General features: G+C 40.4%; 1 protein-coding gene across 3 annotated transcripts in view; it reads left to right on the top strand.

Annotated features, from left to right (window-relative positions):
- ppfibp1a (PPFIA binding protein 1a) overlaps window positions 1-13446 on the top strand; it is a 25969-nt gene that overhangs the window by 10122 nt on the left and 2401 nt on the right. For 2 of the 3 annotated variants that reach the window (XM_035673596.1, XM_035673613.1), the window contains 19 exons: window positions 1243-1323; window positions 2020-2133; window positions 2259-2369; window positions 3841-3933; window positions 5669-5786; window positions 7593-7654; window positions 7757-7823; window positions 8710-8828; window positions 9051-9124; window positions 9457-9511; window positions 9819-9966; window positions 10778-10913; window positions 10998-11120; window positions 11280-11430; window positions 11672-11783; window positions 11861-11949; window positions 12137-12259; window positions 12376-12501; window positions 13129-13317. In XM_035673596.1, the coding sequence (XP_035529489.1) occupies window positions 1243-1323; window positions 2020-2133; window positions 2259-2369; window positions 3841-3933; window positions 5669-5786; window positions 7593-7654; window positions 7757-7823; window positions 8710-8828; window positions 9051-9124; window positions 9457-9511; window positions 9819-9966; window positions 10778-10913; window positions 10998-11120; window positions 11280-11430; window positions 11672-11783; window positions 11861-11949; window positions 12137-12259; window positions 12376-12501; window positions 13129-13317 (2091 nt within the window). The remainder of the gene's footprint in view (window positions 1-1242; window positions 1324-2019; window positions 2134-2258; window positions 2370-3840; window positions 3934-5668; window positions 5787-7592; window positions 7655-7756; window positions 7824-8709; window positions 8829-9050; window positions 9125-9456; window positions 9512-9818; window positions 9967-10777; window positions 10914-10997; window positions 11121-11279; window positions 11431-11671; window positions 11784-11860; window positions 11950-12136; window positions 12260-12375; window positions 12502-13128; window positions 13318-13446) is intronic. The other variant, XM_035673605.1, reaches the window with a different exon arrangement.

A 13446-nucleotide genomic window follows, 5' to 3' on the forward strand; every position in this document is an offset into this window, starting at 1 on the left:
AGACACGACAAGGCAGATTTATAACACAATTCATACACAAACATCAAAAGATTGAAAAAGAAAACTCAGTGTGTATTAAAATTATACATATTGTCAAGAGAAAAGTTTTATCATCTTCATATCCCCCTCTCACCATGCAGTAATTGAGCTATCAGGGATCAGATAAGAGTTACACCAACTCAGTGGGCCTTCTATAAAACCGTATGTGTTGAAATCACCTGGAGCTACTTTCTGGTATCGCTTTAATTAGACTGGGTGAACAACAGCTAACTTCAGTACAATCCCAGTATAACATCAGCTGTCATTATCACATGGGATCGACAGTGATAACGTAGTTCCACTTGGAGGAGTAAAGATTATGAATGTGTTTTGGAGACATGGATGCTTTTACACCTTTTCAACATCTGGATAGAATGTGTCTCAAATGACTTCCTCTGGTTATTTTTGCAATCCGTCTCCAGTGTTTCTTGGCTGCATTTACTCTCTGATGTCTGATTGCTGTCTGATTGCTGTCCAATCTGTAAATGGGGTCTCTGATTCTCCTTGTGACTGACCAGAGAGAGAAATGTACTTTTGTCCAGATCTGATAAAGAACTGTCACATTTTACCAATTGTATGTTGCACTCCACGTCTGTGATAGTATCACTGTCTTTGTATGGTCAAGTTTTAAGACATAGCCTGGTATGAATTATCCTGCTTTGTATCTCTTGATCGTGCGCCATTCCCTACACCGTGACTGTTTATAGTGAAAGTGCTGTTATGACGTGCCTCGTGAATGATGGAGTTTCTATAGGAGTCCTGCTGCAAATAGTTTCCATCCTCCAAACTCACGTTGACTCAGGCCCGGGCTCTTGTTTTTCTTCCCTCACAGCTCGTCCATCCATGTGTGATATTTGAGAGTAGAGTTTGCTCTTGATTCAATTTTCAAATCACTTTCATGTGAGACACACTATTGACCCTCACATGTTTCTCTGAAAACTCAACTCTCATATCTGGGAAAAGCATGTAAGTTTATAATCAGGGAGGTTATATGGTTATACACTTAAGTGGTATGCACCCATTAGAAAATCTATGTGGCTCAAGGCTGGCATGCATTTTCATTTGAACTTCTCAGCTAGACCCGTATTTCAACATGACAGCTAAAGGCCTTCCCCCTTCATTTTTCATTAGCTCTGATCTCAAAAGAAATAACAGCTATTTGTTCAGACAACACAAATCAACACACATTGTTTCTCGTTTCAGACTAACGGCCATGGATCAGAAGCAGTTTACCAAGAACGTTTGTCACGACTGGAGAGTGACAAAGAGTGTCTTATTCTTCAGGTTTGTGAGCAAAATGCTTTATTGTATTTACAAGACAGCAAAACAATTACTCTTGAATGGGCAATTAAGTAGTATTGTACGTGGCTGCCTTTCAAGTAATTACCTCTTCCAAAGAGGACACATTTTCTGTTTGTATGTTTTGTGTGTTAGTCAGCAGAATATCTCAAAAACAACTCAACAGATTTTGAAGACATTTGGCGGATCTTGAATACTTTAAAAAAAACTTTGAACCATGAGGTATAGATACAAAGTTGCTTTTTTTTTTGCTGGATTCCTTAGTCACAAGGACTTCATACTTTTTCACAAATAGTTTATTTTTCAAAAAAGGCTCAATTATTGACTAAAACAGTCGGGAATGCAGTTTTTAGGAAACTTTTCTTATACAGGAAACCATTTTGTTGCGAACTATTTTCAGGGACGGATTAACACACGTTGAGATTTTTACAGCAGCGGTATATGTCAGATTCATTCCAAATTGAGTGCAATGTCCATATAATGGTGATAGAATAACATGTTAATCATTTCAGTGCAATGGTCCGGCTCAGTTGACCTCCCAGATAAATCAGGCTTTGTAAACACAGACTTACTTAGTACTATTTAGTATAGTAGTAGTATTTTATATGATCAAAATCATATATTTTAGATGATTATGTGACCTTGGAGTGTGATTAAAACAAATAACTCACCATTGTCTAGGTAAGTGTTCTAACCGACCAGGTGGAGGTCCAAGGTGAAAAGATACGGGACCTAGACACCTGCCTGGAGCATCACCGGGAGAAACTAAATGCTACTGAAGAGCTGCTGCAACAGGTAAGGCCCCTACAGAGTTACTTTACCTCAACTGTGCAGTTAAATCAAAAACTGTTAGCCCACACTGTGATCTCTCCACATAATAATGTAGGGCAGCTTTACCAAGTGTGCATCTTGCTCCACAGGAGCTGTTGAACAGGTCAGCACTGGAGACCCAGAAGCTGGAGCTGATGACCGAGGTGTCCAGTCTGAAGCTGAAGCTGACTGCTGTGGAGAGAGATCACAGGGAGAATGAGGTACAACCCTGCCCTTAACATGTGCGCTATGTAAAGTGGTGCAGAGATAGCTGAAGTTCTCAGTTGCACCTGCACCTTGTTATATGTGGTGTGTGACTCTGAATCCTGGCAGCCACACACTCATTGTTTTAAAGTCACAAAGGTCTGTCTCAGTCGACTGGAGGACTCAGAGATCTGTCATGTGGAGCAGGGTGAACTTCTTTGAGGGTTACAAAAGAAGCTTAAACACCCCTTGTGCTCCAGCAGCTGTTTCCTGCCAGAAACCCCCCCCCACCCACATCCATACCACTGCTCCTCTCTGAGGGGCTAAAAGGCTGTGAGAGTTATAGTTTCCATACACTCTGTCCACTAGCCGGGACACACATTTGGGGAATATTATGTGGTGTTTCCAGACAGTAAAAACCTGAAGGGAGTTGACTGAAATGAATGCAACTGAATGTGTTTATTTTTGTTTCCATTTAGTCTCCATTAAGTTTTAAATCTAACCCCAAAGAACCCATCCTGTTAGTGTTCTGGTTTTATATTTGTTCAACCTTTTAAAACCTGATTGATTCGTTTTGTGTCAAAAATCTCAACCCTTCTTCTCAATCAAAACTCATCACACATCACACACATACTGCCAGAATCTGTCCACATAACTCTTTTCATTGAAAGTAGTTGGTCTGTTCAGGATAAATCTGTTTATTAAAGTGCTCCTCATAACTCCAGATATTGCATCGTGGCCATCAAATGCCTGCTTGTCTTTATTAAAAGTAATCCAGGATTTAAATTGATGGTTACAGTGTAAACAGGGACTGGTAGTAGCTAATGCAGCATGACTTTTCAGGGCACTGCTTTGCCAACATTGGGAAAGCAGGGGTCAGATGTAGCCCACAAGTTAGAAACACTTACACTTCCCACACATACTCATCCCAGCTAGTTTTGATGATGTAGTGGGTTACCACTAGAAAAGTAACAACCCTAAGTATAGGAGAAAATCAGTATGTATACTAAAAAAAGCCAGATGTTTGAGCGTATATGTATAATGAAAGTGACGCTTTACTCACAGAATACACACAAGAATAAAGGGAGGCGGGGGGGAACTAAGAGAAAACAGCCTAGAGTTTAAAGTTTAGAATGAATGATTGAGAATGATGTGAAAGTACTCCTAATTAATGATACACATTACATTTAATGGCAGTATCTCCACAGGACCCCTACACTGTTGCTGCTGATTGGGATAAAAGCAGTTTCACAGTAATTGACCATGGCGCTTCCCTTTAGTCCAGGATTTGTCTCCTTGTGTGGACTGAGCTTCTCAAATTCTCTCCAGTGGGACATCAGTCTGAAAATAATGTTTGGTACTTTTGGCAGGAAATCTCCCCCTGTTAAAAAATTCAGAGCTCTCTCCCACACAGCCTCAATAAACCCTCCCCAGTGCAGGTTTCTCTCCGAGTTTAATGGGTAATGGGGGTTCTTTTCTCCTCCCCAGGGCTTGTACCAGGAGGTTACGGACCTGCGGTTCAGGGTGACTGACATAGAGAATGAAAGACTGCAGTGTGAGAAGAAACTCAAAGCTACTAAAGTGAGTGTGTGCCGATCAGTGCAGTTAGCAGACACTTGATTGTTTTACATTTGACCATGACAGGAGATCAGAATTTATTTCCATCCTTCAAAATGCATCATTACATGTTTTAAAACCTTGTGATTTTTTCCCCCATGACATCGTTTCTTTACCCTTTTCTTCACCTCCTCCTCCTCCCCCTTTCTGCTGCGATTGTAACATCTTTCTGCAACATGCTAACCTGTCAAGCGTCCAAAGTGGAACACTGAGCGGTTCACTGGAGACGAGGTGAACGAGGTTTAATCTCCAGCCTGTACTCTTGTCCTTTCTGGCCCTTAAGATCTTCTAAACCTGCTCCTTCTCCACTGCTGCACACTGCTTTCCTGACTTTCTCCACACTCGCTGTAAGTGCTTCCACCTGTACCGGTTTCAGGATTTGTACCAGGTTCAAATCTTCTTTTTTTAGCTTTTTTTATTTTTATTTCTTATTAACACCTTGTGACTGAAACAGTATATCTACAGAATCATACTGTTTTCTCAAATCACTCAAAGTTGCTTTAACATAGCATTAGCATTTCCTTTTTGTGGTATATTTCTCCAATTATGAAACTACACATCTTGTTAATCGGTATGCCAAAGTGGTTCTTTGAACAGTAATCTCTATGTGCACCTTTTGACGAGACGTTTGTGGTAGTTTTATGTGTGTCCAGTTTTTCAGTGTGTCCACGATTTGGTGAAAAGCTTCCACTGAATCATCTCACAAGACCCACAGTGTGTTGAATAGAGAACTAACTGACTAACTCTTACTAGTGTGTTAAAACGGTCACTCCACCACTTTCACACATAAAATTCAGTTTACTCATCATGAAGAGTACTTACTTGGCTTGTAAAAATGTCATGTCTTCTGTGGCTCTGAAGGAGGACTCCAAAGTATAATAAAAGATTAAGAAGCCTTGCATTAGGTATAATGCTTACCTAGTTCAACATCTTTGTTTAGTGTGTTAGCACTGCTCATTAGCAGTAAACACAAAGTCATGTGTTTTGCAGCTGTTTCGTCATAAACCAAAGTTTTCGATACAATTAAATGTTGACCTGATGATGGCGCTTAATGAAAAGTCAGAAGAAGTATTGGGCATGTGAATGTGTACAAATTCATCCAATAATTGGCAAAATATTTCAGGACTAAAGTGGTGGAGCTGTGTAGTGTGTAGCGCTATGCTGCTAGTGTGACTATAGATAAATAATGTGTTTTATTTCACAATATTTTCGTAATATTTTTACATTTTGTAGACTAAACTATTAATTTGATCATCAAAAAAATAGTCATTTGTTGGGTGCCTTCTTGTTACATTTATTATTTATGGTCTTAACCTTTTTACTTTTTATCTTTATTTTAATTTTAGTAAACATTGTGTATATTGTATGTGCCTTATAGGCTCTGTATCTGGGCCCTAAAAGCTAGTAAATAAAAAGACAATTCAAAAATTAAAACCCAGACTAAATTGATTCTGTTGATCTGTCTATAGTCTGATTTCATTCCCTTAATGTTTATTTAATAGTGATAGATACAATATACATGGAGAATTGCATTACAAATATACAATGCCGTCTATCACAGCATTTATAGCTGCTGCTAATTTCCAGTGTCCATCCCTAGAAGGGCCTTTAAAATAAAATAAGAGACATAAAACATGTTGACAGAAAATAAAGTCATGAGAATTTCAGGATGATGACTTTACATCTTCTCTCATTATAGGAGGAGCTGCAGCTTCTGCAGAGGCAGCTGGAGGAGCGAGAGGTGGAGCTGAGGAGGTTGAACGATGAGAGCAGACTGAGGGCGGAGAGCCACAACAGAGCTGAGGGAGGAGAGAGAGGTGGGATCTGTTTTAATAACTGTCTGGGAGCTTCTTGTTACATGGACTCTGATATTACAAAAGAGTTTATGAGGATTAGACAAATAGACAGTTCACATTCCAACAACATCAGGTCCCCCTCCAGCAGCCTTCCTGGAGAAATAGTGGGTACCTTGCCTTCATCTGGATTTCTCCATTAATCATTTCTTCACCATCTTGCATTACACACATTCTAAACTATAATGATGTGATTTAAAGCTCCTTATCTGTCCTCCTGCAGGCTCCATACCATACATATCTGACTGTTCTACTCCTTACACCCACTGCTGCTGTTATCTTATCCACTCTGATGGTAGAGGAATGCCATTTATTTAAAGGGGAGTCTCTTATACTTGTCTGCCTGTAGAAATGTTCTGTACAGTGTAACCGGATATAGGTTAAAGGCGCTGGTTGTTTGTTCACTGACAACATCAGATCTGTGAAGCTACTCCCCTGACTGGGTCAGATGTCTGTTTTTTTTAAAAGCAGATTGCAGCAAAAACTAGGGATTTTGAAATGACTTAGATCAGAGGTCAGGTTCATTGACAGAACAGGAATTTGCTAGCTGGGTTCATTTGTTGTTAAAAGAGTGTGTCAGAGTGTAATACATCTCTTAGCTGTTCTAGCAAAAAGCAACACACAGATTTTAGTTCTTTTAAATTTTAGTTGTTTTGAATGTCAGTTTGTGAGTTTAAGTTCTCAAACATAATATTATTCCTTAATTAAAGGTCCAGTGTGTAACATTTAGGGGATCAGTTGGCAGAAATAAAATCTGATATTCATTGGTATGTTTTCATTAGTGTATAATGACACCAATAGAGGAATTGTGTTTTCATTACCTTGGAATGAGCCGGTTTTATCTACAGAGGGAGCGGGTCCTCTTACACAGAGGCTGCAATGTTGAACTGCTGTGTTTCTACAGTCCACTGTCCAATATTTACTCTGCTTTTGCCCTGTTTTTGGTCTCTACCAACTCCTGAGGGAAATATCTGGCTCTTTAGCTGCCAAATGCTCCAATGTGTTCACCAGCTAGTCGCTAACTGTGTCTGTCTGCTGTTTGGTGCTGTACAGGTCGTGTACAGTAGGTTAACCAGAGCATTATTGCTGACAACAGCAGCAAATTCTATAAATGATGCTGATGATGAATGTAAGACTGAACCTAAACAGTACAGTTGCGGGCTGTGAAACCAAAACAATAAGCAGATACTGAAATGCTCTGTAACGCTGAGGTGAACTCTGGAGTTGGGTTATAGCCTTCTGTGAGTGCATTTCTGGAAACTACCCCTTTCATTTAGATGTAATCATTTCACCGATTGTTGAATATAAAAATATTAATTAGTGCAGCTTTAAAGTTGTTAAATCTGAACCTAAATGGAGTTGAAAAGGGATTAAAATTTGAAAAGAAGAATCGGTATTGGATTCTGATTGATCTAAAACGTTTCAAACTGTAACCCTACTCATCTACCTCAAGGTAGTGATATTCTCAAACACTTTCAAATGAGGTTTCCCCTGTAGGTAAACATGGTTGGATTAGATTACTGACTGGTTGGCATGTTTGATTGTCAAGTGCTTCTAGGAAACGCACACAAAGTTCTTGTTTTCGTTCATTTGTGGTGATAATTGAATCAAGAGTTCATGGCGATAACAAGCTGAAACAAGAGTCCTACTGACCAGCACACTGAGCCCAGGTGGCTTCATTATATCTAATTTCAGCAGGCTGCTCCATCAGAGCCAGGGGGAGAGAAACTAAGCCTCCCACAAGTATAAAACATCTGTTTGTTTTTTCAGATACAGAAGTGTTGAAGATGAAGAGGGTGTTGGAGTCACTGGCGTCATCCAACGATGAGAAGGTGCAGTGTGATGTGATGTTGTGGTCATTAGCAGCAGCTGAGCAGCTGCTTTGATTTACTTTAAACAGTCGTAACTGGAACATGATGTGTGTTTATCTACAGGAACGAAGGATAAAGGAGCTGGAGGAGTCACTTACAAAGTGCAAGAAAGTGCAGGAGCTGGTCAAAGGTCCGACTGTGTTTAAAGATCATACACGTTAATGTTACTCATTATTTACTCACCATGATATTTTCATTGGTCTCACTACATCAACATTGAATCACAGTTTTTAATGTATCAAATTCAAATGCAAAACAAAATGCTGTACTCCTAATGTTGGCCCTACACAGCACACAAAATGAAAACATCTGTGTCAAATTAGGACATTTTAAAATAAACTGTTTATTACCATTTCAGTGCTGCCAAACACCATTCACATCAAAACAGAGTTTGCTGTCATGGCCTCAAGATTCACTTATAAAAGGCTGTATTACTGTAAACATAAATAGTGAAGTCTGACCTAAACACTGCACTCATAGAAGAAATGATTGCAGAGAGTACTTCACTGCACCAGTTTACCTTTTTTGGTATTTATTTAAGACCCTAAACCTTGTTTCAATCACTTATGTTTCATTCTGTAATATACAGTAAGCTATGGTACTGCAGTATTATAATAAACCAGCAGTAAAAAGGAAAGTAATTACATTTATAAATCATTCTTATTTCCACTACTACCATATATCACACACACACACACACAGTTTTCTCCAGTCTTTCTTAATGATGATACATACAAATCTTTAGATTCTTTAGATCTGTGTTAGTATAGACAGTGTAAACATATCCATGTATCATAAACACTGGTGAAATCAGTAATTATTTGGATTCCCTTAGACCACTAAACAACCACCAATATCAAGAAAACTACACTGAAGAGAGACCCTCTGTTTCTGTACTCCATTATCTTCCTTAATTCAACCTAAAAATGTGGACAAACTTAAAAAGAGAAAAGATTGACTGAGCTAGTTGAGTTTAACCTGCACTACATCCCTGGTGACTAACTGTCCTCTCTCAGAGAAGTTAAAGGAAGATGACTATGATGATATCCCAGATGATCCCTCGGTTCCTGTATCCATGGAGGTGGATCAGGTCACCGTGGCGTTGGTGGGGGAGGCAGGAAGGAGCTCTGGCGAGGTAAACACAACCTCTGTCAAAACAATTCGCACACAGGATGAACCCCAGACTGTAGACTTCCTTTAGAAAAGCTCAATTTCGCCCTCCCACTCTGAAATTGTTCCTCCCAGGAATTCCGAACTAGTGTTCTGGTTATTATTTTTTGAGCTGTGTAAATGCTCTGCTGTTGAGAAAGTATGTTCAATTAATCATGTTTTTCTCCGTCGCTGTCTGTTGTCTCAGTCTATTCCATGTATAGCAGTGCTCTCTGAAATGAACGAACTGGACAGAGAACGACAGTTACAGGCAGCTGAAAGGTAAAGGTGGAATTAAACAGTGACATATCTGCACAAAATATGAATTTCTGTTTGACATTTGACAGTGTGTCTGTGACTGAAACAATGTGGTGTACGGATAAACAAGAGCTGCCATTTTGACATGAAATAGTAGGATAAACACAGGTGTTACCAATGACACTAATGAAGGTTCTGCTTCATTGAAACAAAGTCAGGATGCTGTTGTGCATGCTGTGCGTAATTGGTGTCATTGTTAAGAACTGTGATTAGTGTGTCATCAGGGGGATCTTTCAGGACTCTTTCAAGTCACGTGTTCTTGACTGAAGCTTAAAAACTTGTTCTTGTTATTTCAGTTCCTTAGACGTTCCACGGCCGGGTAGCTCAGCCACAACCAGCAGCACTGACCAGGTAAGACCAGGACACACTATAGGGACTGTACAGTAAAAGTAAATAACATGAGCCTAAAATGATCGTATTATTTCCAACTGCATAAACACTCATTTTTCATTTTTGACCTTTTGACTGTGGAGAGTTTATCCATGTGAGTAGGTTGAATAAATGACTGCCAGAGTGTATTAGCTTCGTTTATCAGTATCCATGTAGTCACAGGGCCAATCACAGGACTCACTGAGCCTGTCCTGCAGATAGTCCTGCTCTGACACCTAGTGGTTAAATTATGCAACTACATCCTCTTTTTTTTTTTTTTTCCTCATAGGCCAAAAATAAAGCAGGTTTCTCACCGCCTACCAAAGCAAACGCCACAAGTGATGAGAGTTTTGGTACCAAGAAGGCCCGTTCATCTTTCGGCCGGGGCTTCTTCAAGCTGCGTGCAGGCAAGCAGACAGCCAGCACTCCAAACCTGGGTGATACTGAACTCCTAACTACCACACTGTCATAGAATTTATCACATTTTTCACTATTGTATTATTTTACTGATCATGTTTCTCTCACGGCTCTGTAAATTGTGAAGATCGCACCCGGAGTGCCAGTGCACCTGCGTTAGGTACAGTAGTAGAGCAGAGTTGGCTTGCAGTATGGCTGCTCTGGATTATACAGCTGGATGTGACCAAAGACAGTACTGACACTGTAATGTGACCATTTAACTTACTGTAGGTGAACTTTGATGATCACATACTGCCATACTGCTCTCCGATAGAACTTTTCCCCACTTTCCTCTAAATCAGTGGTTCCCAACCTTTTTTTTTTTTAACTTATTTTCTGTTATGGTTTAATTTAATCATTTTAGCTTTAAGTTTTAAAGTTTAAAGTTTTAAGTTTTGTATCTGACAAGAAAAGTTGGGAATCACTTTTTTTCATCATTTTGTTTTTCTGGGGTTTCTGGTATCTTGTTCTGGTGTGAGGTGTTTCTGTCCAGTTGTCCCTTATCCATGACTGTAAACCATCTGCAATGAAGCCTATTTGATGGTACTTTCCAGTTAAATTGTAAAGGATTTCTCATTCGCTGTAAGTGAGAAAAGTTGTGCTGGAGTAGTTAACTGGTCTTCGGCATGGGTCAGTCAAAATATTTGTTTTTAGTTTAACGTCGGGTCATAGTGGTGCCTCTGTAGTTGTAGTTTTGTTTGTAGGTGATCTGTTCTTGGAGGCGGTTGGTGGTCCAGCCTCGTTGAAGTACGTTTGTCATGTTAACGTGTGTATATGTAATTATTTTCACAGCCGAGACGGACCGTAAAGGCACAGAGCACCTGGACTTAGCCGGTGTTCCTCCACGAAAGTCCCATGATGGAGCTCCTCTGCCGTCCTCACCTGAAACCAAAAAGAAGTCCAAAGGCTTCAGGAAATTCTTTGGCAGGTAACTCTCAGGGTGCGTCAGCTGTAGTTAAAGTAATATACAACGTGAATATTTTTAGTCATTTATAATGTGATACTCTCGCAGACTAAAGAGGAGTCACTCTACATCCTTCAACCTTGATGATGCAGCAGAGATGGAGTTTAGGAGGGGCGGAGTCAGAGCCACAGCCGGCCCTCGACTCGGCTGGTCACGTGAATCTAAACACAAGTAGGTGTCAAAGAGGGGTGACCTGTAATACAGTGTAAAAAAATCTACCAGCAAATATTGAAATTAGTTCTTCTTTCAGAAACCGTTGCCTCTGTATGTCTGTGACTTGATTGTTTTGTGAAAGTAGTTTTACTGTGATCAATATTCCTTCTCCATCAGTGCTGTTGATGTTCCTTTCTCGCGGTGGAGTAAAGATGAAGTCTGTGCGTGGCTGCATGAGCAGGGCCTCGGGTTGTATGTTGCCCAGTGTCATAGCTGGATCAAGTCTGGACAAACGCTACTGCAGGCATCACAGCATGATCTGGAGAAGGTGAGGCTCCCACTAGCAGTAAAGTTTACCATTCAGATCATATTTTTTATCTTCCCAAGCCAAATCTAGACTTCTAAAACTCACTGTTAACTTTTACTTATAACAGACTATTTCTACACTGTTCTACTTTACTTTATATTTACGTAAAATATCGGAGTATTTCTTCCACCACTGTCTGCTCGCTGCTGTCGGTAAAAGTTTCCTGGGTGTGACATTGTTGTTTTTCTGTTGATCTGATCAGGAGCTGTGCATGAAGCAGCCTCTCCACAGGAAGAAGCTACAGCTGGCTCTGCAGGCCCTCGGGTCAGAAGAGGACGATTTCAAGGGGAAACTGGACCACAACTGGGTGACCAGTGAGTGGGACGTCATCTCACTTAATAAAAATGTGTAGTCATTTTGATTTAAAATAAAACACTGATGTTTATTTCAGGGTGGCTGGATGACATCGGCCTCCCGCAGTACAAAAGTCACTTTGACGAGGCTCGTGTTGATGGACGCGTGCTGCACTACATGACGGTGGTGAGCTGCCATAACCTTTTTAAACCTTGTTTCACTGGAACCTGTGTCAAAGCTTGTAAAACTCCTTTGACATTTAAGCAAATTATCAAATTAAAATCTTTTATATTTCCGACTGAATGTTCCCACTGAATAAATGATCAAACAGCTGACTTTGTGATAACTTTTTTTTTTTGTGGCTGTTTCCCAGGATGACTTGCTGTCTCTGAAGGTGGGCAGCGTTCTCCATCATCTCAGCATCAAAAGGGCCGTTCAGGTCCTCCGCCTCAACTCCTACGAACCCAACTGTCTCAGGCGACGACCCTCTGATGAGGTATCACACAGAAAGCGACAACCCTTACTCTTCTCTTACTTTTTAAAGCTGTTTCGGATTTAGCTCCCACAGGAGAAAAAAAAAAAAAAACGTATTCCCTTGTCGTTGTTGTCCAGAACAACATCACGCCAGCAGAGATCTCCCAGTGGACCAACCACAGAGTGATGGAGTGGCTCCGGTCTGTGGATTTGGCAGAATACGCTCCAAATCTGAGGGGCAGTGGCGTTCATGGAGGGCTGATGGTGAGAGGGGCGGGGACAGGATCTGATGAAAGTTTAGGTGAACCCAGTGGGGAAACAGGCCATACGTAAACATAATGTAATACAGGTCAAAATGTAAAATTACAAAAGATATTTTTCTGTATTTTGTAACGTTTATAATCCATTCAAGGGTGGAGAAGAGTTCAGACTTGTTAACTATTTATTCAAGTGTCTGTATATACGTATGCGAATGTCTTTTAAAATAGTATAGTGTGTATTTAGTACAGTGTAGTATATTTTTTTTTGCAGATGTTTTTTCCTTAAAGGCGGAAGGATCTGATTCATCCTTAATGAAAGGAAGAAATGTATTCTAGTCTGTGGCACAGGCATACAGAAAGGAATCTTTAACCATAAAAACATTTTAAAAAAGAAATTATATTAATTCAGTATGTTCAATACATTGTCCAGGATGAGATGTAATTAAGTTGAGAAAGTTAACTTATTTCATTGTGGGGGTCTCCCTGTTTGTTCATCACACTGCAGGCAGCTTCTCTTTATGACTTCAGAGTGGCAACACTAACACACTGTTATGTACTATTTTAAAAAAACCTTCTGTTTCCATTTTTGACCTCTCACCATGATGCTTTCTCAATGTCTGACGCTCTGAAGGTGTTGGAGCCTCGCTTCAACGTGGAAGCGCTCGCCCTTCTGCTCAACATTCCTCCCAACAAAACCCTGCTGAGACGCCACCTGGCAACACACTTTCACCTGCTCATCGGCTCCGAGGCACAGCGGCTCAAACAGGACTGTCTGGAAAACCCAGACTACACCGTCCTCACCGCCACCGCCAAGGTCAAGGTAACTACTCATCCATTGCATCGCAAACAAATCTCTCTGTCACCGTGGTGATATCAGCTCCAGTTTCACTCATCTCAGAGTAAAGCTGCAGCCTGTTTGAAGGACATTTCACACACTCAATTCTACAGT

This window comes from Morone saxatilis, unplaced genomic scaffold (genome assembly GCF_004916995.1).
Source record: "Morone saxatilis isolate NCDOM2014 unplaced genomic scaffold, NCSU_SB_2.0 Contig10, whole genome shotgun sequence".
Classification (NCBI taxonomy): domain Eukaryota; kingdom Metazoa; phylum Chordata; class Actinopteri; family Moronidae; genus Morone; species Morone saxatilis.